The sequence below is a fragment of the Prionailurus viverrinus genome, chromosome B3, assembly GCF_022837055.1.
Source record: "Prionailurus viverrinus isolate Anna chromosome B3, UM_Priviv_1.0, whole genome shotgun sequence".
Taxonomy (NCBI): domain Eukaryota; kingdom Metazoa; phylum Chordata; class Mammalia; order Carnivora; family Felidae; genus Prionailurus; species Prionailurus viverrinus.
Genome location: NC_062566.1, coordinates 55966262 through 55993325, shown reverse-complemented (window position 1 = coordinate 55993325; position 27064 = coordinate 55966262). Strand labels below are relative to the sequence as shown.

The 27064-nt window shown below is 39.9% G+C and overlaps 1 protein-coding gene across 4 annotated transcripts in view; it reads right to left on the bottom strand.

Annotated features, from left to right (window-relative positions):
* Positions 1 to 1202: 1202 nt before the first annotated feature.
* The window catches only part of TTBK2 (tau tubulin kinase 2), a 164768-nt gene continuing 138906 nt past the window's right edge, over positions 1203 to 27064 (bottom strand). For all 4 annotated transcript variants that reach the window (XM_047862921.1, XM_047862922.1, XM_047862920.1 and 1 more), the window contains 2 exons: positions 11771 to 13044; positions 1203 to 8247 (listed from right to left, as the gene is read on the bottom strand). In XM_047862921.1, the coding sequence (XP_047718877.1) occupies positions 7785 to 8247; positions 11771 to 13044 (1737 nt within the window). In that variant the 3' untranslated portion in view covers positions 1203 to 7784. The remainder of the gene's footprint in view (positions 8248 to 11770; positions 13045 to 27064) is intronic.

The window sequence follows — 27064 nt, the reverse complement described above, 5'->3', positions numbered from 1 at the left end:
CTGCTAAGGCCTTCGGTCAAAGGCCGCGGCTGGCTCAGCGGCTCCCGGCAGCCAACAGTTGGCCCGCAAAGTGAGGCCGCACCGCGATGGGTGAGGTCCGGTCCCGGCTGCCCTGGCCCGAGGGGCCACCTGCGGGGACCCAGGACACGACAGGGGAGACCGAGGGGCCGGGAGAGCGGCTGGACGATAAAGGTGAACAATTCCCCGAGAGAGACACCTGCCTTATCTTCTATGATAAGCACACTCTTTTCTTTCTGGAGTTTAAGTTTTCTAGATACAACAGTCACCACCCTAACGAAGTTAGGATAAAATTAGCCTAACCTCATTTGACCTTGTCTTTCTCAAAAGTTTTCAGTCCCCCGGCCCGTGCGACGCCCGCTGTCACCATCAACTGCTCGACCATTTAAGGCTGTAAGACACGATGATTCTTGCATGGAGGCTTTTTATAATCCTCAGCCCACAAATCTTAAAGTTCCTCAGGCCACGCTGCACACAGAAGCGCTCGTCTGTACCTTTACCTTACACCAGGTTATATTATTTGGACTACTCTGCAGTTGAAATGTTAAGAGGCACATTCAGATTAGTTTATGGCAGCTTGAGTTATTTCTTAATTTCTTTTAGAAACACGAGAGAGGCAGCTCTTTGGATGTTGCTACTCACTGAGAAAATCAAGAAAGGGAAACCAGGCAGAGAGCTAGACAGTTGGCAAGAACACTCCAGGCTGAACCACACCAGGCGGGGTGGAGCAGTGCCCATACAGGTGCCTCCTGAGAGTTCCTCTGGTTCAAAGGAAGGCCGCAGATGGAAAGGAGAGGGTGGTAGGGAGCAGGAATCACTCTAGTGATACAAAGGGCGTTTCCTGCAGAAAAGGAGAAAGTACCTCCAGCCAGAGGATGAAGGAATGAAAAGGAGATCTTAATACACACAGTTTTGTTACTTCACCTTCAGTTTTATTACATGGGAAACCATCTCCTCATATCCCAGAACTCTCGTTTTTATCTGCAGGGATACTGAACACCTAGCTTCTATTCAGTCCAGGACTTCTTTTTCTAGGTCACCTCTGGATGTGGTACTGCATTTATAGTAACACCTTCTGTTCCCTGTTGATCTTGTAACCTCTGGTGCATTCAATAACTTTATTAAATCAGAAAAATATTATTTCCTGCTTTTGAAAGCAAACCATCACACAAACAGAACTAGAGTTTGCATGCGGAATGAATATTTTATTACTAGATTATAAAAATAAAATACAAAATAATTTTAAAACAGAACTTAAAACACTGTACAAAGCTTTAATATGATACAAATGGGAAAATTAAATAAATAATTACACTTTTATGTACAGATGGCCTATACAAAAGCACTCCGTGTTTCTGCCAATACTCTTATGTCCTTGGTTGCCTGAGCAAAAATGCATAAAGAGGGCTGCTTGGAAGGAAAAGGTCAATACAATACCTCTGGAGGTATTTCAAAGAGCAACTTCTCATCACTCTGATTTCACGAAGAGGAGGAGAAAGGGAGAAAACTGTGGGATTATTAAAGTCTTCTATTCTACCTTACTGGTCTTGCTTGACAAGAAAATTCTTCTAGTTTGTGGTTCAATCTGATATAACAGTTGCCAAGAGTTCATAATTTTCAAGAATTATATCTAGTCAAAACTAGATGTTTCCCCCTCCCTCTTTTTTTCCCAAAACTGTTAAACTTGTAAACAAATGGCCCAATGAAATCGACACTGGAAATTTTAGGGAATGGAGTCAGGAGGGGGACCAAGAACTGTGCAGGAGGGAGGGAGTGCATGGACTCCACGTGGGTTCTCTGATCTGTTCTCTTCTTTGTTCAATTCACTCAATCCAATTTCAGAGCTGCAGGTGGCACAGTGTTGTGATCTTCCTAGCTATTTCTGAATGCTTTTTACCTTAGTGAACTAACTTACCTATCTTGTGAGTCATTTAAAAAGAAAATCGTTTTGAAAAGTCCTACGGGCTTTCCTTTCCTGGGAAAGATGGCAAGAATTTTACTCCCTAAAATAAATCACATTCAAGCTCTAGTAGCCTTGTTTATCTCTTATGGGTGAGTGAAGAATACCCAGACTCCAAATATGGTGAAGTGCTATGAATGAATTTTGAAGGATTTAAAAATGTGTATTATAAGGTGGGGAGAAAGTATCATATGGCAAGGACAGTCTATATTAAAACCTTGGGTTTACTCAATGTTTTTAGCTGGGTGAGTGAACATTTTTGTACACAATATGAAACGGTATTAAACTACTGAAAAGAGGTAAAATTCCTATCTATCATTAGTGTGTAAAATGATGTCATTGGCAAATTCTATAGTCACATGGGCTCAAAGATTTGCCTATGGAATCCTATTCTGTAGGTCAAGGAACCCAGAACCACTGGCCCAGAGTATCTAAGAGACATGTCAGCATCACCAGTGATACATACTATGCCCATACTGTCACTGCCAATTGAAGAGGCAGGCTCTGTGAAAGTTTCACAGGGTAATGAAGGAAAAGGCTTCACCTGTTTTACATGTCTCCTTAAAACCAAAGATCCAGCAAAGCGTAAGAAGTATTCAAATTATTACTAAATGTTACTTGTTGGCTATTCCCTTTTTTGAAGATTGTGTATAATAACCACAAAGTGATCTTGATCTTGTCACACATTTCCATTTTCTGATCCAAATTTGCTCAAGGGGAATAATTAAACATCAAACTTACATTTTAAAAGTCAGAGCAGATAATCACAACTCAATTAGGCAATGTAGTGAAGGGCCAGGACGCTAATGTCATCATTTCATGTCCAGCCAGGGATTTCTCAGGGACTGAGGTGTGCAGCATCCAAATTCTCCTTTAAATTAATAGGGATCCTTGTCCCTTGTCCTGGAGTCACTGAGAAACTACAGGAATTCCCATATACCTCCTGCAGTTCTCCGTTGCACTACTGGCAGCAGATTCTGCAGGCTCCCACGACTATCTGGGTTCACTTTCTCCTAATTCCAAAGGGATAGCCAAACTATTGAGAAATCTAATGGTGCGACGTTTCCACATTCCTCCCACATCCTCGAGGTGTACACCAGAGTTCTATCGGATGAGGACAGGGAAGCAGGATGTCCTAAAAAGCACCTGGCATTTTCTGTGCACCACATCCTCCCATACAGTCTGAGGACTGCAGCTGCTGCATGTTCCCTTCTGTAAGTTAAGGTCTAAATCTGCACCTCTGGATTCAGAACTTGGGTAAATATTGACATATGACGACTACCACTGTGGTTACGTGCCTCAATCCTGTAATACTTTTTGTGTTAAAACATAGATGAGTAGCTCTTCTGCAAATAAACTGTACAGACCCAAACTCAAGAAAGTTAAACAATGCCACTGTCATCAACCATTCTATCTCCTCAGTGATACAGGTGCCAAAATATGTCTCCGTTTAGGCAACGTCCCAAAACATCTGTGGTAAATGCACATAAACAGAAATGGGCAGAATATAAAAGAGTGAATGCAAACAAGTTAATTCCAAAATACATGAACACAAGAGAAGAAATGGTTCGCTAACATATGACATGTTTGGATAGATCTAAGGGAATGAAAAAAGTTTTAAAATGTAAAAAAACTTTGATCTCCCAAGACTAAATCTAGACTTATCTACAAATAAATATATTTTCAAATAGCCAGAATAAGATGCATTTTTTTCCCTAAGTCACTAAGTTCTGAATTCCCAATCCTGTTTCTCCTTTCACCAATTCCTAATGTTAGATTCAGAATGTAGTTCCTAGAACAAAGAACCCTCTGGGGGAAAAGCATCTGTTTTTAATTCAAAACTATGGGGTACAGAAAAACTAATTATAGTTTTAACTATCTGCGTGTGGGTTTATCAAACATGCACCAATGTACACTTTTTCCTTGTAGACTGAATGCAACCATAGAAATATTTGCATAAAAATCTGTAGCCTGGAAGGAATCTCTGATGATGACCAAAGAACTTCAAGTTCCCCTAGTGGCTGGGAGCTGAAAAGAAAGAGATACTGCACAACTAGTCCACTGAATCAGGAAGCAGCTAAAATTTGCTTAGTATTTTAAAGCAAATAATACAAAGTGGATAATGACAACAGTGGTATCAATGACCATTTTGCTACTTATTTAGAACTGGACTGACTTGGCAACTTTTACAAAAAACATTCCCTTCACAACATGCAACTTAAGAAACAGTAAATATGATGGTGCCCTTGGTCAGCAAGGCCAGCTTGCATACCAAGTTGGGAATAAGGGCACCTGCCTGAGACTTACCATTCAAAGATGTTTACATGCTGTGCTTTAAGCTTATGCCTGATATGATCCAATTTTCCTTTGTTCACTATAAAGTTAAGTACCTTTATGCTGCGCAAAAGATTCTCAGGTGAAACTTTAATATTTCAAACAGTCTGTACACCCTGGAGATTTGGCAGCATAATGTAAGAAGAATGCTACCTACAGGGAATGAGCTAGTGCTAATCCATTTTCTGCTCCACACATAATTCCAGAGACTAGACATGACGGTGTAAGGGCAAGTGTGACTAGGGTTTGCCATTTTGTTGTGAGAAGAGAAACCAGGAGGCACTTGATTTTCAAAAGAGAATTTTAACTTTTGCCCCATACTATGTTTAGTATAGTTTGGCTGGACTTTTAATTAATGGCCATGTTCCTTAGGTAGAATAACCAAACTGATTTAAAATTGCTTGGTTGATCTGTGTTTGTCACTGAGATCTGAAATATGCCAACACTAAAAAAAAAAACAAAAAAACAAAAAACACCAAAATAAATAAAAAAGAAGGAACTAAAACAACAACAAATAACCAACCCATTCTCCATACCATAACCTTAAAATAAAACAAAAACAAGAATCCTTGGGCCAAAAATGCTTTGCTCAGGGCTGCCAACTTCTCTTTTTAGCCTGAGACCTCTAACATTTCTAAAAGCACAAACTATGCTTTTAAAAACCATGAAGTAAATCGCTGTATCAGCTAGTCCTTTTAGGTGGACCTATTGATACTTAAGCAATAACTAGTCTGTTTTCTTTTGAAAGTATCAGAGCAGAACATCTTTGGTTAACTCTTTCCTCTACATGCAAAATAAAATATTCTTATACGCTGAGGCTATTTCTCTCTGGATCTGGAGTTCGTCAGGGCCATTTAGAAAAGGGGGCAACACAGTAGAAAAGCTGGGAGAAAATTAAGAAACCATAGAGAGAAAACATCCAATCACCATGTTGCCATCACTGTCTGTTTTGACCGCTAGAAGAGAAACACCAGTTAAAAACAACACACACACCATAACTGCAGCCTCATCAGCTTTCCCAATGACTGGCACATTTCAGATGACAGGGGTCAGGATTTAAAGCTGGCTACCCTTAGCACAATTTAATACAACAGAAAAAAGATAATTCCTTAATTGTAGATAATTAAGGAATTGTAGATAATTCCTTACTCCACTCCCCCACCACCCAAAAAAATTGTGAGATGAAAAGAGGAATGAAGAATGGCAATTTTAAGACATTAAAAAAAATCAATTTATGTCAGACCCATGATTATCATTCCAGTTTATCCCCTTTAACCATAAGGACAGAATTATGTGATTAACATGACAAATTTTTGAACGAGTATTACAAGCATGTCCCGGTAATTTTTTCCCCTATTAAAATCTTTTAAAAGTGAGAATTAAATAACCTATCTTGGCTCGAAGGCTGCCAACCCTTGCATTATTACACAAAGAAGGCAAGAAGAACCTGAAATGTCCCATGCCAAGAACATATTTTCAGAAAATGAAGACAGGCAAGGCCCAAGTGTACGCGAGGCACACAATAGAAAGGAATTTCACCATCTGTGATCTTGAAATTACAAATGGAGAATGAGAAAGAATGAGTTTATATAAGCATATGGTTCTCTATATATTTATAAATATTTATATCATTTACCATGAAGACATGCAAGTAGTGTTATAGCAACTATTATACAATATAATACAGAAGGACTGGTCTTCCAATATTACAGTTGCTTTAGTTAAACAGCAAATATGTCTTATCTATTGCATTCCTCTGTAGTGCTTGAAACCGGAGAGAAATTAAGATTCCACACTATGCTACATTTCTTACGGGAGATCGTATAGGACTCAACAGTGCTTTGAGTTTCGTTTTGTTTTTTGTTTTTTGTTTTTTAAAAAAAGCTCAACACAGATAAAGAGAACGAGAGAAGTTCAGTGCAGCTTCAGGGCAGCTTTGATGCAGCATTAGAATGTATTCACTTAGTGAGGAAATACACTTCTTTCTTTCTTTTTTTTCTTTTTTTTTTTTTTTTTCCAATTCAACCATGTTAAGCTTTGGCAGCAAACACAAGGTCAAAGAGAAAGCACAGATGTTTGCTAGAAGGCAAATTTCAACAGCAAGCAGACCAATTTACCTGACCTCAATAAGGTCTTTACAACACAAAACACCTACAGAGTAGAAAAGAGCCCATTTGAAAAATCTAGCATAATTTACTTTTGCCTGATTCCTGTTACTAGAAGAGTGAAATCAGAATATGCTCCTCCTCACAGCTTTATAAATTGAGGTTACAAGGAAATCAGGTCCAAAAGCCCAAATATTCAAACTAAAGCACAAGAGAAGCAGGTAATAAAACATTAAAAGATAAATACTGAGCCTAAATTTATTTCCCCAGATACTTGTTCCTTATTGGCTAAATGTATAAAATACAAAGTTTGAGGATTATAAGCCTCAACAATGTACCTAATTTCTCTCTGTTTTTCTTTCTAAATATCTAAAAGCATAAAGTCACACTCCACAGCAGTGTATTTCCCTGGTATCATCTTGGAGGTTGATATTGGAAATAGCTGGTATCCAGAAGACCTAAGAAAGTAAGGTCTACTCTGGTCGGTCTTCCTTCCATAAGGAGGAAACAGAGGGGAAGAGGGTTCTTTTGTCTTGAATGGTATTAGCCTCACTCTGTTCCTCTCTCCCTAAAGCACTGAAGCCTGGAAAGTAGCTCTATTTAGACTTCTTCCTTTACCTAAGTTTCAGTAGTTCTTTTTCACAATAAAAATATACTAAGAACTGCCGCTCCACAGAAAAATATTAGGGGACTAAAAAAAATAACTGGATTTGAAGTTTTCATCATGTGCTGCTGAAAGCATATTAGAATGTATCGTTAAAATTAGAGAGACTGCATCAGGTGAGATACACTAACTTTAAAAACTGAAATCCAGGGAGGGTAGTAGGCATGAGGCAAAGTAAAGATGTGAACTCTCAATACACTAGATAAATACACAAGCCATGTGTGTATGAGCACTGGGTCTCCAGCAAACAGACTTGTTATATATCCTAATATTAGAGCAATTCTGACTCTCCCACGTTGGGAAGTTTGAATAAAAATATTAAAACAAGAAGTTTCACTTTTGCTATATAATCTTTGAGCAATGCCTTAAAAACAAACATACCAGGCTAAACCCCTTAAAATTCCATTCCATCTCCTTCCTTTAACTCCTTTGTTTCAAAGGCAGCTAAAAAATAAGAGTTCATTTAATCTCCCCCTTGGATTTTGCTGGATTGCCCCTTCCTATGCAAAGGCATGGATTCCTGATCTGCTTGCTGCCTGCCTTAGGTAATTCCTTATATTTATGTCTTCTTATAAATAATTTATGTTACTTTCTTTTGTAAGAGAAGATCAACACTGATTTTTTAAATAGACAGTACAAGGACACACATGCATCAGGTTTAGGAGGAAGACCTCACACCTTTCCCAGAGATGCAGCCCAGTTCCTATCTGCTGAGTTTAGTGGCTGACTTACTCTTCCCTGGGGGGGCTTTAGTGCCGGCCGAGTGGTGGTGGAGGCTGCTGGATCCTTTCAGGCCATTCTTGCTGGGTTTGCAATGCTCCTGTTGGCAGGACCTCCTGGAGGAGGAGGATCCTGAGTGGCTGGGAGGTGACTTGCTTCTCCCCAGATGTGGGGATGAACTCCTCTGGTCATGGTGGGGCCGTCCAGCCCTCGATGGTGAGGAACTAGATGTGCGAGGCAAGGAAGAGCTTCGAGGAGAGGCACTGGGACTTCTGCGAGGGACAACTGGACTCTTGGGTGGTGTTTTTGGATTGTGAGGGGATCCTGGACTCTTGCACTGAGTAGTGCTCCGGGGTTTCTGAGTTCCATTTTGAAGAATTTGGGCCAGGCGGGAGAAAAGGTCTGAGTCAGAATTGCTACTCCCTAGGACTTTGTATCTGCGGAGCCTTAAAGGAACAGAGAAGAATTCTTTTCATTTTAATTCATTTCAAGTGAGTCCAGAAAGTCACAATGTCCCAAATGATAATGTATCTGATGTGAGTCAAGTCAGCAAACACAGGAAACAGTTACTCTTTCACACACCAGTTGTATGACCCTAGACAAATTATTTAACCTCTCCTAGTTTTTTTCAAAAGTATAGTTGACATACAATGTTATATTAATTCCAGGTATAAAGCACAATGATTTCACAATTCTATACATTATACAATGCTCACCATGATAAGTTTTGTCACTGTCACTATGCAAAGTTATTACAATATCATTGACTAAATTTCCTTTGCTGTACTCCCCCCTTCACCTACTTTACCCATTTCTCCCACCCCACTCCCCTCTGACAACCACCAATTGTTCTCTGTATTTATGAGTGTCTGTTTGTTTGTTTGCTTGTTCATTTTGGGTTTTCTTAGATTTCACATATTAGTGAAATCAGATGGTATCTGTCTTTCTCTGAATCACTTCCTTTGGCATAATACCCTCTAAGTCCATCTATGCTGTAAATGCCAATCCATGGTCTTTCTTTTCTATGGCTAAGCAATATCCTATTACACACACATACACACACACTCTATATCTTTATCAATTCATCCACCAATGACACTTGGGCTGTCTGCATATCTTATAAACACAGGGGTGCATTATATCTTTTCGAATTAGTGTTTTGTTTGCTTTGGGTAAATAGCAGTGGCATTACTGGATCATATGGTAGTTCCATTTTTCATTTTTTGAGGAAATCCCATACTGTTTTCCATAGCTGCTCCATAAATCCCATCCTCAGCAGCAGTTCACGTAACCTCTCCTAGCTTTTAATAGGAATGCTATCTACCTCCCAGGATTACTGAGCAGCTGAGAACGGTGGCCCAAGTATTTAGTTGGATGTCTGCCATTCAGAAGCACTTAAATGTTGTTAGTCCCTTTCCTCCTAAGGCAGGTTTGCTCTTCAACTTGAAACATCTCTAGCATGTTAGTAAGTGAGAGAGAGAGAGTAAACCATTTTGTTTAAGGCTCCCATGACAGAAATGTGGCATGTGCATATGCAAACATTAAGCCCCACAATGTAAGTCTTCAACATGAACTATATTCACCAACAGCAGGAAATACAGATAAAAGTATTTTTCAACCTCATTTAATACTTTCCAAAAGGAAAAGAGTAGTCACTGGTTTCTTGGGGCCTCAGTTTCTGCCCTTGACAACAGTCTGAGATTCAGCAGAGCTGGGTTTGGGGGCTGACTGCCCTGTCTTACTGGCAATGGACCTGGGCCTTAGAATTCTGAATCTAGAGAATATTCATATTAATAGCAGTATCTTCTCTGCCCTAAATGTCTTTCTGTCTTGGGCTAAAAATCCATTCAGTTAAAAAAGAATTTAAACCGCAAACTGCAGACATGCCACTCCTTATAGAAGGAAGTGGGAGAATTTCCAAGGTTGTATGATCACTGGCAGGATGCAGGGACATAAACAGCCACCATCAATCACCATCATGTGTCAGCAACAAGTTACTCAATTTTCTCTCCTCCTCCTTTTCCACCATCTACTTATTCAGACATGATGAAACTCACTCTGGTTAAGCCTACCCTCACGGATCTTATGGTAAAACTTGAAGAAGGGAATAAAATACGTCTTCTGTGCCAGGACCTAAGTGGGAAAGTTGCATTTCTGCTGAACTCCCAGATGAAGTCCAGACTGGTCAGCTCTGTAGTATCTGGCACAATGCCACATGCTTGGCTTGGTTACCAAGTGCTACATTTGAGGGACATGTAAAGTGCTAAATAATAAATGATAATCAAGATTTGTTTGTTGCAGTCCAAAGCATCTCAAGCCACAGACACATTATCTCTATTAAGTACAGAAGAAAAGCAGAAGGAAGAGGGGATGTGTGGCTACTGTTCATTGAATCACCTTTAAAATGTCTCAAATGACTGCAGTTTACACATCACCATTCTCCCCATGGAACTGTAGTCCCACTGGCACTGAAAATCCAGTGTTTAGTTACCCTTGAACATGAAACCTTAGGGCAAGTCTAAACTTACCATTACCTTGGGGGAACAAGTTCTGCTGGGTAATGATACAGACAGAACCTCACTTTAATACACTTCAGAATCCATATAACAGGTGGAGACCTACTACTGTGCTACCTATAACAGGCTCTAGTTTTCAGGTAAATGTATTCTGATTTTCACCTTGTTTTAGGTAAAAGGTCATCCTTTTTCTCTTTCTTCTCCAAGGGTTTAGACCCTTCTAGTCTGTGAAAGTGAGTAATGGCTCCAAGGAAAGCATTCTTAACTGGTTCATCACCTCCCAATATTTCCCCCCTTCCTTAAAACAGAATCACTCTTGGGGTGCCCGCATGGCTCAGTCAGTTAATAAGCATCCGACTCTTGATTTTGGCTCAGGTCATGATCTCAAGGTTCATGGGTCCGAACCCCTTGTCAGGTTCCACACTGATAGTGCGGAGCCTGTTTGGGATTCTCTCTCTCTCCTTCTCTCTCTGCCTCTCTCCGGCTTACACACACATGCAAGCCCATACATGCTCTCTCTCTCTCAAACTAAATAAACTTAAAAAAAAAATTATATATATATACACACACACACATATATATATATATATATATATATATATATATATATATATATATACACATATAAATAAAATCACTCTGTGGTCAATTATACATAAGAATACTTCAATAAACAAGTATACCATACAGTAAATATTGAAGTAATACTTTTGTAAGGCCGTATGTATCAGGCCTAGGAAAACTGCCCACAGGGTTTTTGCAGTTGCTTAATTCATTATAATCAGATAAACAACAGTGTTACCATGACCTGTTCATCAAATTATGGACACAGGAGGTGCTTGGGTGGCTTACTTGGTTGAGCGTCCGATTTTTTATTTTTTCTCAGATCATGATAACAGGGCCATCGGATTGAGCCCCACACTGGGCTCTATGCTGAGCATGGAGCCTGCTTAAGATCTCTCTCTCTCCCTCTGCCCTTTTCCCCTGCTTGCACACATTATCTCTCACTCTCTCTCTCTCTAAAATAAAATTAAAAAAATTATGGACACAGTCTTTTTCACTAGAGTTTGACATTATAATGACATCTGTTATAATGGAGTATCTAGTTAAAATGGACTAGAAGACAAGTAACCTTTGTTGCATGCTAATTAAACCCAGCACAAAGCTCCATATGTATGCAACCTTATTTTATCCTCCCCAAACCATGAGGCAAACATAAGACCTGTTTCACAGATGAGGAAACTAAGGGTCACACTGTGAGAAAGTGGGAGAGGCAAGAATTAATGTGAATCACTATGATCCCTTTTATACACTGGGCTATAAAGGCTGGAAAAGGCAGGGAAGGAAGTAGATGATCAGAAACAGGCAACGAAGAAATGAAATGACTGATATATCATAATCAAGCAGACACAGAAATAACACTACACACTTAACACAGAACACATGGCATTACCTGGCTTCTACTCCAGGCCTCGTAGGGGGCTTTCCTGGTGGTGGCCGAGGCAAGAACTGAGATGAAGTTGCGGTACTAACTTGATCTGTGTTGACCCATGAAACTGGCCTTGGAATTTTGCTCTTTCTGGACTGGGAGATGATGGGTGACAGAAAGCTGTCTTCGGCTGATCTGCTCAGGTGCGAGTCTACAGCCAGTCTTGAAAAGGGAGTGAAGACTTCCTCCTCAGAAAAGGGAGCAGGAACAGTAGCTAGTCTCTCCTCTAGCAATTTATCAGAGGCACTTGAGAGGTCCCCAAGGAAAGACTTGAGTTGCCTTTTTTCCACAAGAAGCCTGACTAGGTCTGGCTGATAAGCTTTCTTTTGGAGGAGCTTTTCTTTTGCAGAGACTGGAGAGGATGATTCAAAAGTTGAATCTATTTCTTGTGCTAAAACAGGGATTCGGCTGTGTCTAGTTACAAAAGATGACTTAACCACATCCTTTCGGGATGGGGGACAATGTTCACTCTCTGAAACACAATGAAATAATTCTCCATTTCTAGGGGCAATTTTCTCTCTCTTACCCTCTTGGTGCAAAAAAGTAGACACGTCTCCCTGATGACCTGGCAAGTCTTCACTCCCGATGTCATCATCCTTAGATAGCTTACTTTTTTGCATTGCTGCCACCTGACCTATCTGTCCTTCAACATGTGAGTCAATGACTCGTGGAGAAATTTCTGAAGTTCCAACTGCCAGAAGCTTCATTATCTCATGATTTTTGTCTTGATTTGGCACCACACTAAAAGTCTGTGTCTTTGTCACATCAAGAGGTTCAGTAGTAGCTGAGTGATCCCTTTCCACAGTTACCAAGTCTCCTGGAAGAGAGGCGATCTCAATATAATGCTGTCCTTTACTTAACTTCTCATCTTCATTATCTGATCCTAGAAGAATGCTTTTCTCTTCGGTTTCTCTAGGGAGACTCTCAAATTCTCTCACAGCCAGTCTGTTATGGTCAGCGAGGTCTTTTGGTTCCAGGTCTTGAGATTTGTTACTCTCTCTAATACTGGGTAACAAGTCATGACCAATATGATCTATCTGAAGCCCCAAGTCTGTTCTGCTTCCTCCACTAGGAGGTTCACCCTCTGTTACAACTAGGCCAGAGAAGTTCTCCCGTGGAGAGTAAAGTTCTACAGTGGGCTCAACAGGCTGAAGGTCTCTCCTCTCTGGCTGCTGACCATAGTGAAAGCTTCCTGAAGTTGACTGTGTGGATGCCACAGAAGGTCTAGGAATTGTAATCTGGAGACACAGAAGAAAAAACATAATGCAATAATGTGGAATATTAATGAAGATGGATGATTTGAAATTTAATACTTAAAATTCTAATTTATTAGAGGAACATAGATGTTGACCAGGTCTGTCCAACTCATACCTAAAATGAACAATTCTCAGTCAAAGTACACGACACTTAAGCTTCCCTACTCAGGAGCTACATAAAACAGTCTCTGTCTAGGCTCATCCCTGCCTTTACTTTAGCCTGCTCTGTGCTCTGGAAGATGAATTTCTACACACTGCACTATCCAGGCTCCCTTGCCTTCTGATTTCTGGTTGGGTTTGCCCAATGGGAAGCACCAACAGAGAATCAGAGAGTTGAGGAGAGAAAGGTCTGGGTATTAATTCTCTCTGCTTCCTGCCCAAGGGACAGGAGCATTGGTGGTGACTACATTCTACCACTTCTGGCCATAGCTGCTGTTGCATGGCGCTTCTCCCAGCTTCTGCTCCCTCTTCCTTCTCTTGCAGGACTCAAGATAAAACTGACTCCCTCTACTGACGGTCCTGTTGGTTCTCTTTAGTCTATCCACACATCCGTAAAAAGTTGTTTTCATTAAATTCTAAGCCCCCTTCAGTGTGCCAGCTACTTCCTGCCAGAATCCAGATATAGGATTACAGGAAAAAATCATTGGCAAATTACTCTAAGTTTAAAAACTCTGGATTTACATGCATTTTGTTTCCCATAAATCCTAGCAATCAAACAATGTTAGGAATATTTTATCTTCTTATAAGCAAAGACTTGCAAAGATGTTTCCTAATGTTTCATTAGTTTCTTTAATTTTTTAAAGACAAGCCTATGATAAATTCTACCGTCCTTCCACTGAGGTCATTTCAATTCTATGTGAATGAGATACAGTATCTAGTAAGAATGTCCTTTCTTAAGACTCCTAAAGTTTCTACATTTTATGACATGTAAGAAAAAAAAAGTGACATGTAAGGAGACAGAAAATGTCAACCACATACACTGATAAGGAAAAAAGCCTTTCTGAGAAATCAAGTAAGTCAAATTACTTAATGAAACCAATTATGTTTTGGGGAAACTATGGAAATTGGCCTGAATTCAAAGCAAAATGAATGTGGAGCTGTCATGGGAGACTTCACTTAGATCCCATCTTAATCCAAAGACATCAAGAAATGGGTGTAGTTCCAGAGTCAGAGAAACTGTCTGGATTTTTTTCCTCTGTGTATCAGGAATACAATTTGGTTTAAGAACATGTAAAGCTTGGGGCGCCTGGGTGGCTCTCAGCTGGGTAAATGTCCAACTCTTGATTTTGGCTCAGGTCATGTTCTCACAGCTTGTGGGTTCAGGTCCCACATCAGGCTCTGCACTGGAAGAGCAGAGCCTGCTTGGGATCTCTCTCTCTCTCTCTCTCTCTCTCTCTCTGCTCCTCCCCTGCTCACTCTCTCTCTTTGAAAACAAGGAAATAAACATTAGAGAGAGAGAGAGAAAAAAAAAAAGACATGTAAAGCTTGTCGTAAGTCCAGCCCAGGTGAAAACACCTAACTAATTTCCTGAAATAGCTCCTGAATGGAACCAGTGTCCTGAGCATCTGTCTGGTTAATTGAATACAGGCTGTTTAGGTTCAGATGAGAATTCTTACAATAAGCCCAGACCTCTAATGACCTTCAGGAAAAGGGAGTCAGTTCTAGTGGTCTGTTGCCCTTCAGGAAGTCACTTTACACTTGTATCTCTTTTTCATTGTTCTAAAATATATTCATTCAGGCAGATGACAATTTGCTAGTATATTTTAAAAAATGATATTGAAACCTAGAATACATAGTTATTTACTATTTGAAATGTATTTTTTAAGACCCGGGAGTCAGGGTGATAAGAAAACCAGGTAAGAAGTTACAATAAATGTCAAATAATAAGGGAGATGACTCTACCTACATTCAAAATAAAACAATAGTCATTTCATTATTATATGTAATTTCAGAAATATCAGCCAAAATAAACTCAGCAGTGTTTACAGAAAAACATTCCAATGATCTTCTGAGATTAGAGCTAGGGAATCAATGCACTTGTGAGCTTAATTCATCTTAGATTCAGGACATAAATGGATGTGTATGTGTGGCAGGAAAAAAGGGGTGACAGTCTTCTACACATGTAAGATATAGGAACATCAGATAGGAGAATTTATTTTCTTGAAAAAGATTCTGAGCAATTATGAAAAACTGCATAAAATATGCTCATATAATATTTCTACAGCACCTAAAATTTCTAAAATGTTCCTAAAATCATTTTTATAAATTTCATTTCATAACTGCCCTGTATTTTCATTGGGTACTATTGTTGACACAAATTTCACAAGTGAGAAAAAAAACCTTGGTAAAAAAAAGTCAGGGATAGGATTTAAGGATTTTGACATCATACATAGCACAGCAAAGCATTCTGACATGCACTACACTCTCAAGTGAAGTCTGGGAAAGAGTCTGCAAAAACATTATCTGATGAGATAAAAGGAGAAAACCAAAGATCAATAGCTGAATACAGAGAAAGAAAAGGCTAATTCTAAGTGTATCTGAAAACAGATTCCTTGACCTCAGACTGTAAGACACAAAAGCATTTCCCATAATTGGAAATTAATTAACGATCTGCCAGGAAGCCATATGCATCTTTTATATCTTTAATTTCTATAATTCACAAACACTTCATTAAAGCATGAATTCAATCAGTGCCTTTCTTCTGTTCTCTAACTGGTTCTCTAAAGGTAAACACCTTTTTACAGAACTAGAAAATGACCTCAATATTTTCCGTGTCTTTCATATTAGTTTTATTAATGCCTGCTACTCAGTTTGACTAACCTCAGTCTCATTACCTTTTAGTTCAGATAAAGCAGCCTCATTATTTATAATTACCCCATGTTTACAACTGGCCACATAGCAAGAGACAGTAAACTGTAAACTATTATTTACATTTAACTTATAAATAATTATCCTTTAACTTTTATCTCATTCAAGGAGTATAATGTTATTAATAAAAACTTTGGGAAATTCAACAGGCATACCAAATAGCCTCTCTTCCAAATAAAATGTCATATATGAAATATCTATTTCTCCTTTTGGTTTTTGACAAATAATTTACGAGATATTGGTAGAATAATTTATTAGTTCCCACTATAGCCAAGAATAACTGAGTTATATGAACACATTCCTGGTCTATTAAAAAAAATTAAATTTTAAACATTCACATTTCTTTGGGCCATTCAAATTCCACTATACACTTCTTTTGCTCAAAGCATCTTTATGTGACACTTCATACAAGTGTTAAAACTTATGAATGAAACTAAAACACTATTATTGAACCATGTTTTTAATGTATCAAATGTTTATTACTAAAAAGTGAGTACACGGCAGCGATAACATTTGAGTATTAAGATGCCTTATCAGGGGAGCACCTGGGTGGCTCAATTGGTTCAGCGTCCAACTTTGGCTCAGGTTATGATCTCGCAGTTCGTGAGTTCGAGCCCCTTGTCGGGCTCTGTGCTGACAGCTCAGAGCCTGGAGCCTGTTTCAGATTCTGTGTCTCCCTCTCTCTCTGCCTGTTCCCCACTCATGCTGTCTCCCTCTGTCTCCCAAAAATAAACATTAAAAAAAAAGAGGTCCTATCTGCTAACAGAATGTCCCACTCTCTCACTCTTTATCCCTGTTGCTTACTCTGACCATGTTGGTTACTATTGCTGAAGATGTTGTTACACTGTGGCTTGGCTTATGAATATGAAGGATGACTAGAGGAGGAATGGAGACAGCAGCAATGTGCTACATAGGTAGGTAAAACTGAAAACCCGAAGCCTCGAGCCGAAGTAAACAAAAAGTAAAAGTTGCTTTTTCCCTTCCCATTACCCATTTCTCAGAGACAGTCACTCATCATTAATAGTTAAAGTGTTTTTTTTTTGTTTTTTTTTTTTTTAATTTTTTTTTTTTTTTTCAACGTTTATTTATTTTTGGGACAGAGAGAGACAGAGCATGAACGGGGGAGGGGCAGAGAGAGAGGGAGACACAGAATCGGAAACAGGCTCCAGGCTCCGAGCCATCAGCCCAGAGCCCGACGCGGGGCTCGAACTCACGGACCGCGAGATCGTGACCTGGCTGAAGTCGGACGCTCAACCGACTGCGCCACCCAGGCGCCCCAATAGTTAAAGTGTTTTTTAGCAGGATTTGAAACTATGAGAATTTCGTGGGGGTACCAAAAATCATAAGCAAGCCATAACCCCACACCCAAAGAATAGAAGTCACAGAAAAGACAGACGGAAGTAAAAATATTTTTGGTTGGCCTGTAATTACACATCACATACTTGACTACAAGATTTCACAGTCAGTTTTCAAGCCCCTTCATATAATACTGGAAGACACTTCAGGGATCACTCTAGTTCAACTATTCCCAACTTCCATAACCTACAGATTTCTATCAAAGCATCAATAACACTTCATTTGTTTCCCTTTACTAGCTTGAAGATGCTTGGAAGCAGTGAGGAGACTCACTGGGCTTTGAATTCTTTTGATGCCTAGTGCAGTACTTGACACACAGTAGATGCTTGATAATTGCTGAATAAAATTCCCCTCCCTCAATCTTGGCAGTTTCTTGTCCCACAACCCACACATCTCAGCGGAGCAGGCCGATGCCCTTTATCACCTTACCTTTTGCATTTTATCTTCAGCCCCTTTCCTTTGCCCTAAGGAAAGGGCACTTAAGACTCAAAATCACTTATTTCAATGCTCTGAACTGTGGTCTTCAAGTCTCTGTGCCTCTGCACATACTGTGTTCTTTGCCTTACAGCCCTGCATCTCCCTCCAGCAAACTAATTCATCCTTCAGAGTCCTCTTATTTTTGAAGTGCACCTTAACCTTTTCAGAAAAATATTTTTAATTGTTATTTCCTCTCTAATTATGAAAGCAATGTATTTTCAAAATTTCATTTTTCATGGTAAGAAAAATTAGAAAATAAAGAAAAGTTTAGAAAATAAAAACACCCAATACTGTACTCCTCAGTCCTAGGTAGATTGATCTGTGCCCTCCTTTGTGTACACAGCTCCACTAGAATCACTTCACGTTGTTTAAGGTAACTGTTAGACATAGGCCCTCAGTGCCAACCTGGAAGGTTGGTGCCAACTGTTTATCCCTGGGGTAAAGCATAGAGCCTGGAACTCAGGAGACACTGAATAGAACTGAAGGAATGAAAAGAACAGAATTAAGGCAATGCAATCACTGCTGATCTCAATTTTCTAGTACTGGTATTGGTACTTCTGTAAATACAGTCAGAGGAATCCTCTTTGTAGATGCTGACTACCAGATAGATCACAAAACAATTATGTGACTCCTTTCCATTTTGTCTTGCTCCCCGTGTGTGTTGTGACTCACAGCCCCTTTCTTCTTCTCAGTGTCTAAGAAACAAGTAAAAGAGGAAATTCCTTCAAATGTTGATAATCCCCTGATGTGAGGAACAGAACACAGAATGTACTCCACTAGTTATCTGCCTCTTTACAGATTATCTCCCTGTCCTATGGTTTGGTGTCCAGTGCAAAAAAGGACAATAATTTTCCCTCTGCTTGTTCCATAGAGTCGCTGTTAGGATCAACTACAAAAGTATTCTATGAAATATGGATGTAAGATAATATGGTAGCCAGTCTCTATGATGGCCCCCAATGACCTCTGCCCCTTGGTATTCATACCCTTGTATAGGCCCTCCCACACTGTAGCAGGATTGGTCTGTGTGACTACCAGAATATGACAGAAGTGATGGCATGCCCTTCTGAGATGAGGTTATAAAAGAAATTATGGCTTCTATCATGGTGGAGGCATGTTGGCTCTACCACCCCACCCACTCCCCTATCTCTATCTCCTTCTCTCCTTACTCAGTGACAAAGTCAGCTGCCACTGTCAAGAATGGAGAGACCCAAGTGGTGAGGAACCAAAGCCTTTGGCCAACACCTACTGAGGCCTGCCTACAGTCATGTGAGTGAGCCCGGAAGTGGATCTTCCCATCCTGGTTGAACCTTACAATGATTTCAAGCCTAGCTGACAGCTTGACAGCAACATCATGAAAGACCCTGAGCCAGAACCATTAGATTGAGCCACTCCTACATTCTTAACTCTCAGAAAAGTGTGAAATAACTTTGTTGTTTAAAGCTGCTAAATTTGAGGAGTACCTGGGTGGCTCAGTTGGTTAAGTGACTGACTTCGTTTTAGCCCAGGTCATGATCTCACGGTTCATGAGTCTGAGCCCCACATTGGCCTCTCTGCTGTCCGTGCAGAGCCTGCTTCAGATTCTCTGTCTCCCTCTCTCTCTCTGCCCCTCCCCACACTCTCTCTCTTAAAAATAAACATTAAAAAAACTTTTTTATAAAATAAATAAAGCCGTTAAATTTGGAATAATTTGTTACACGGCAACAGGTAACATATTGTTGATATTATCATTCCCCAGTCATATTTATACTACTTCCAAAGGTAATATTAAAATGAAGCACTGGTTTTCTTTCTTTTAAAAAAAAAATTTTTTTTTAATGTTTATTCATTTTTAAGAGACAGAGAGACAGAGCGTGAGTAGGGGAGGGGCAGAGACAGAGGGAGACACAGAATCTGAAGCAGGCTCCAGGCTCTGAGCTGACAGGCTGACAGCAGTGAGCCTGATGTGGGGCTTGAACCCACAAACCGTGAGATCATGACCTGAGCTGAAGTCAGACACTTACTCAACTGAGCCACCCAAGCACCCCTGAAGCACTGGATTTCTAAAAGACCATCTAGAACCATGAGAGCATGTGGTACAATCTGCCTTGATACTTGGTTTAAGAAATAACTTTTCCACTCCTATATTAAATTTCAAATCCAACCTCCCTACTAACAGAGATCACCCAATGTCACGTGGACCAGTGGTTTAGACCTCTTTTAGAAGCAGTTCATTTTCTTTTCTTTTTCTTTTTGTATCATTTTAATGTTTATTTATTTTTAAGAGAGACAGACAGACAGAGTGTGAGTGGGAGAAGGGCAGAAAGAGGAGACAGAATCAGAAGCAGGCTCCAGGCTCTAAGCTGTCAGCACAGAGCCCAAGGTTGGGCTCAAACTCACAAGCCATGAGATTATGACCTGAGCCAGATGCTTAAACAACTGAGCCACCCAGGCACCCCTTCTTTTCTTTTTCTTCTCTACCCTTATTTATGTATGCTAGCTTAATCTTGTCTCTTCATTTTTTTTTATATGTTTCTTTTTTATTTTTTGAGAGAGAGAGAGAGCACAAGAGAGACAGAGCATGTGTGGGGGAGGGGCAGTGAGAGAGGGAGACAGAATCTAAAGCAGGCTCTGGGCTCTGAGTTGTCAGCACAAAAGCCCAATAAGGGGCTTGAATTTAAAGACTGCGACATGATGACCTGAGCCAAAGTCAGATGCTTAACCAACTGAGCCACCCAGGCACCTCTCCATTTTCTAATCAAAACATAACTTAGTATTTTTCCTGTAAGCCAAAGGTTGGTCTTATTTACTCCCTGTAAATCCATGTTTAGCAGCTTTTTAGAAACGATTGACAGTGAGCCAATTTCAATCAACACTGTTTACCCAAGGAAAAAAATTTAATTTCCAACAGTAACCCCAAACCAATTTTTTTTCAAATCTAGCAAATTTAGCCATCTTTCAAAACATATTATTTACGGGATAGAAGGAACATACTTAAAGATCATAAAAGCCATTTATGAAAAGCCCACAGCTAACATCATCCTCAACGGGGAAAAACTGAGAGCTTTTTCCCTGAGATCAGGAACACGACAGGGATGCCCACTCTCACCGCTGTTGTTTAACATAGTGCTGGAAGTTCTAGCATCAGCAATCAGACAACAAAAGGAAATCAAAGGCATCAAAATTGGCAAAGATGAAGTCAAGCTTTCGCTTTTTGCAGATGACATGATACTATACATGGAAAATCCGATAGACTCCACCAAAAGTCTGCTAGAACTGATACAGGAATTCAGCAAAGTTGCAGGATACAAAATCAATATACAGAAATCAGTTGCATTCTTATACACTAACAATGAAGCAACAGAAAGACAAATAAAGAAACTGATCCCATTCACAATTGCACCAAGAAGCATAAAATACCTAGGAATAAATCTAACCAAAGATGTAAAGGATCTGTATGCTGAAAACTATAGAAAGTTTATGAAGGTAATTGAAGAAGATTTAAAGAAATGGAAAGACATTCCCTGCTCATGGATTGGAAAAATAAATATTGTCAAAATGTCAATACTACCCAAAGCTATCTACACATTCAATGCAATCCCAATCAAAATTGCACCAGCATTCTTCTCGAAACTAGAACAAGCAATCCTAAAATTCATATGGAACCACAAAAGGCCCCGAATAGCCAAAGGAATTTTGAAGAAGAAGACCAAAGCAGGAGGCATCACAATCCCAGACTTTAGCCTCTACTACAAAGCTGTCATCATCAAGACAGCATGGTATTGGCACAAAAACAGACACATAGACCAATGGAATAGAATAGAAACTCCAGAACTAGACCCACAAACGTATGGCCAACTCATCTTTGACAAAGCAGGAAAGAACATCCAATGGAAAAAAGACAGCCTCTTTAACAAATGGTGCTGGGAGAACTGGACAGCAACATGCAGAAGGTTGAAACTAGACCACTTTCTCACACCATTCACAAAAATAAACTCAAAATGGATAAAAGACCTAAATGTGAGACAGGAAACCATCAAAACCTTAGAGGAGAAAGCAGGAAAAGACCTCTCTGACCTCAGCCGTAGCAATCTCTTACTCGACACATCCCCAAAGGCAAGGGAATTAAAAGCAAAAGTGAATTACTGGGACCTTATGAAGATAAAAAGCTTCTGCACAGCAAAGGAAACAACCAACAAAACTAAAAGGCAACCAACGGAATGGGAAAAGATATTCGCAAATGACCTATCGGACAAAGGGCTAGTATCCAAAATCTATAAAGAGCTCACCAAACTCCACACCCGAAAAACAAATAACCCAGTGAAGAAATGGGCAGAAAACATGAGTAGACACTTCTCTAAAGAAGACATCCAGATGGCCAACAGGCACATGAAAAGATGTTCAGGGTCGCTCCTTATCAGGGAAATACAAATCAAAACCACACTCAGGTATCACCTCACGCCAGTCAGAGTGGCCAAAATGAACAAATCAGGAGACTATAGATGCTGGAGAGGATGTGGAGAAACAGGAACCCTCTTGCACTGTTGGTGGGAATGCAAATTGGTGCAGCCGCTCTGGAAAGCAGTGTGGAGGTTCCTCAGAAAATTAAAAATAGACCTACCCTATGACCCAGCAATAGCACTGCTAGGAATTTATCCAAGGGATACAGGAGTACTGATGCATAGGGGCACTTGTACCCCAATGTTCATAGCAGCACTCTCAACAATAGCCAAATTATGGAAAGAGCCTAAATGTCCATCAACTGATGAATGGATAAAGAAATTGTGGTTTATATACACAATGGAATTCTACGTGGCAATGAGAAAAAATGAAATATGGCCTTTTGTAGCAACGTGGATGGAACTGGAGAGTGTGATGCTAAGTGAAATAAGCCATACAGAGAAAGACAGATACCATATGGTTTCACTCTTATGTGGATCCTGAGAAACTTAACAGGAACCCATGGGGGAGGGGAAGGAAAAAAAAAAAAAAAAGAGGTTAGAGTGAGAGAGAGCCAAAGCATAAGAGACTGTTAAAAACTGAGAACAGACTGAGGGTTGATGGGGGGTGGGAGGGAGGAGAGGGTGGGTGATGGGTATTGAGGAGGACACCTTTTGGGATGAGCACTGGGTGTTGTATGGAAACCAATTTGTCAATAAATTTCATATAAAAATTAAAAAAAAAGAAAAAACAAAACAAACAAAAAAAACATATTATTTAAAAAATTTATACATGCTATGTGATAATCAGTGGTTTCATGTTTATGGATAAGGGAATTCCTAACCAAGGCTAATAGCTCTGCACTAATAAAGTTTTCATCAGGTTAGTTTATTATGCCAACTATGCTTGTAAACAGATAAACTTTTGCTTTGCCTATTTTTATATAGTTCCTACATATTTTAAGACATCGGTATACTCTCCCTTCATATCATCATAAAAGAGAAACGAGCCTGAGTGAAAAAGATACAAACTAACAAACATTCTCATCAGGATATGTCTTAATTTAAAATATTGAGATAGCCCAGTAATATAGTTTAGCATATCATCCAAGCTAGAACATATAATCAGAATTGCAAGAGATGTGGAGAAGCTAACTGGGAGCCCTCCCTATTTAATATGTCTGTAGTAAGTTAGGAAATAATACCATCTGCTTTGCAAAAGTAAACTCTGAATTTAAGCCTCAAAAACAGAATCAACATAAATATATTTTTAATCTCATCCCCCACAAGTGAAGGAAATGGTTAAGTTTAATACCTTAGACATAAGTACACAAGTGATGCAGCTGACATTTCTTTAGAGACTTTCAGTTAAGAAAAATACTTTAACAGACACACAGATCAATGGAGCAGAATAGAGAACCTAGAAATGGACCCATAAATATATGGCCAACTAGTCTTTGACAAAGCAGGAAAGAGTATCCAATGGAAAAAGACAGTCTCTTCAGCAAATGATGCTGGGAAAACCGGACAGAGACATGCAGAAGAATGAACCTGGACCACTTTCTCACACCATACACAAAAATAAATTCAAAATGGGATGAAAGACCTAATTGTGAGACAGGAAACCATCAAAATCCTACAGGAGAAAATAGGCAGCAACCTCTTTGACCTAGGCCATAGCAACTTACTACTTGACATGTCTCCGGAGGCGAGGGAAATAAAAGCAAAAATGAACTACTGGAACCTCATCAAGATAAAAAAGCTTCTGCATAGTGAAGGAAACAATCAATAAAACTAAAAGGCAACCGACGGGATGGGAGATGTTTGCAAACGGCATATCAGATAAAGGGTTAGTATCCAAAATCTATAAAGAACTTATCAAACTCAACACTCCAAAAACAAAAAAAAAGAGTGAAGAAATGGGCACAAGACACGAATAGACACGTTTCCAAAGAAGATATCTAGATAGCTAACAAACACATGAAAAGATGTTCAACATCACTCATCATCAGGGAAATGCAAATCAAAACCACAAGGAGATACCACCTCACACCTGTCAGAATGGGTAAAATTAACAACTCGGGAAACAACAGATGTTGGTGAGGGTGTGGAGAAAGAGGAACCCTCTTGCACTATTGGTGGGAATGCAAACTGGTGCAGCCACTCTGGAAAACAATATAGAGGTTCCTCAAAAAATTACAAATAGAACTACCCTATGACCCAGCAATTGCACTAGTAGGTATTCATCCAAAGGATACAAAAATGCTGATTTGAAGGGGCACGTGCACCCCAGTGTTTATCAACAATCGCCAAAGTAGGAAAGAGCCCACATGTCCACTGAGTGATGAATGGATAAAGAAAATGTAATATAGGGGCGCCTGGGTGGCTCAGTCGGTTAAGCGGCCGACTTCAGCTCAGGTCATGATCTCGCGGTCCGTGAGTTCGAGCCCCCCATCAGGCTCTGGGCTGATGGCTCAGAGCCTGGAGCCTGTTTCCGATTCTGTGTCTCCCTCTCTCTGCCCCTCCCCCGTTCATGCTCTGTCTCTTTCTGTCTCAAAAAAAATAAATAAACATTAAAAAAAAATTTTTTTTAAAGAAAATGTAATATATATATACGTATGTATACATACATGATGGAATACTACTTGGCGATGAAAAAGAATGAAATCTTGCCATTTTCAACAACATGGATGGAGCTAAAGTGAATTATGTTAAGTGAAATAAGTCAGAGAAAGACAAATATCATATGATTTCACTCATATGTGTAATTTGGGAAACTCAACAGATGAACACAGGGGAAGGGAAGCAAAAATAAGATAAAAAAAGAGAGGGAGGCCAATCATAGAGACTCTTAAATACAGAGAACTGAGGCTTGCTGGAGGGGAGGTGGGTGGGGATATGGGTTAAATGGGTGATGGGGCATTCAGGAGGGCACTTGTTGGGATGAGCACTGGGTGTCATATGTAAGAGATGAATCACTGGGTTCTACTCCTGAAGCCAAGACTACAATGTATGTTAACTAACTTGAATTTAAATTTTTTTTTAATGTTTATTTTTAAGAGAGAGAAAAACAGACAGTCAGACAGACTGTGAGTGGGGGAGGGGCAGGGAGAGAGGGAGACACAGAATCTGAAGCAGGATCCATACTGTGAGCTTGACAGCAGCAAGCCCAGCACGGGGCTCGAACTCATAAGTAGTGAGATCATGACCTGAGCCGAAGTTGTATGCGTAACAGACTGAGCCACCAAGGAGTCCCTTGAATTTAAATTAAAAAAGAAAGAAAAAAGAAAAATACTTGTATTTAAAGATATCTGAAAATAAGGCCAAAGTTATAATATCAAATAAATGAATGCAAGTCTTTCAACAACCCGACAGAGAAAATACAAACAGTGTAAGAGAAGCATGTGAACAATCCCTGTGGATAAAACAGTATTGATGGGAGAAAGCAATACTAGGAGAAATGGAGCCAAGGCTTTAGAAAACCTTTTTTTTTCCCAAAATTTTTTAATGTTTATTTATTTTTGAGAGAGAGAGAGAGAGAGAGGTACAAAGAGCAAGCAGGGGAGGGGCAGAGAGAGATGAAGACATAGAATCTGAAGCAGGCTCCAGGCTCTGAGCTGTCAGCTGAGTCCCACATGGGGCTTGAACCCACAAACGGCAAGATCATCACCTGAGCTAGTCAGATGCTTAACCGACTGAGCCACACAGGGGCCCTTAGAAAACCTTTCTGAAGGGAAGTACACCAGAATGCTTGAGTGACGGCAAGTACATAGCATGACAGAGTCCAAGATAAGAATAAACTGAAGATGGAAAGAGAAATAAATGGAAAGAGGGAAGGTGGGTGGGAAAAAGGGATGAGGGGAAGGAGGGGGGTGGTTGGACTTGCCTCTAGCCCATAGGTCATTGTGTACAATTTGAAAAAGGATGCTTCCTTAAAGAAGAAACAGACCTACACAAAAACGCAGTTTGGTTAGCAAAGTTTGGGCTAGGTTTCAGCCCCTACTTGCTCCCTGGGCTAGGCCACTTTATTTAGTGAACAACCTGTATAACTGTACAAAGCAGTCCTGGAAAAGAAGAAAAGACTAACTCTGATGTAGAAAGAGGCAGGCATTGATTTTCCTACGGTGAAGTGCAGGTGAATTCCTATAAAGCAGGACACAAAAGCAAATTTTGTTATCTTTTCTCACTGTTTAACACCTGCATTTGGAATTGTGTTCTAACAGAAAAATGTCAGTTTGGGGAACAACGTTGTTTTTGGTGAGCTGGAAAAGACAGCTGCTAGATGATTAGGGAATTTGAAAAAACCTGGTACTTCCACCCATGTAAGGACAGAGGTACCTGTCCTCAGGCTGGTGCCAAAGATCTCTGTACACAGTTCCTTACTGCCTCCATATTTGACTTTTCTGGGGCTACAGCTGCTCTCAGTCATCGGGGCATCACTGCTTACTGATTAACAACAGGGAAACAGGCGTCTCCAGCTGAATGCCCAAACTGAGGGTAATTCCCTTGCAAAAGACCTATATCACAACTGCTTTCAGCTACTTGGTAAAATGCAGACTCCTGGTCTCACTCTCTCCCAGACTTATCGAAGGAGAAGCTCTGGAAGTGAGGCTGGGACTCTGTATTTTACACAGTGGACATCAAAGCTGGAAGACTACTGTTTAAGAGTAATGTAAAATATGAGAAATTTCCGTGTGGAGATTACGAAAAAGAAACAGAAAAGAATCAAACCTAGCCAACTGTACACTATAAAGTACAAATTATTATTATTATTTTTTTTTTAAATTTTTTTCAATGTTTTTTATTTATTTTTGGGGCAGAGAGAGACAGAGCATGAATGGGGGAGGGACAGAGAGAGAGGGAGACACAGAATCGGAAACAGTCTC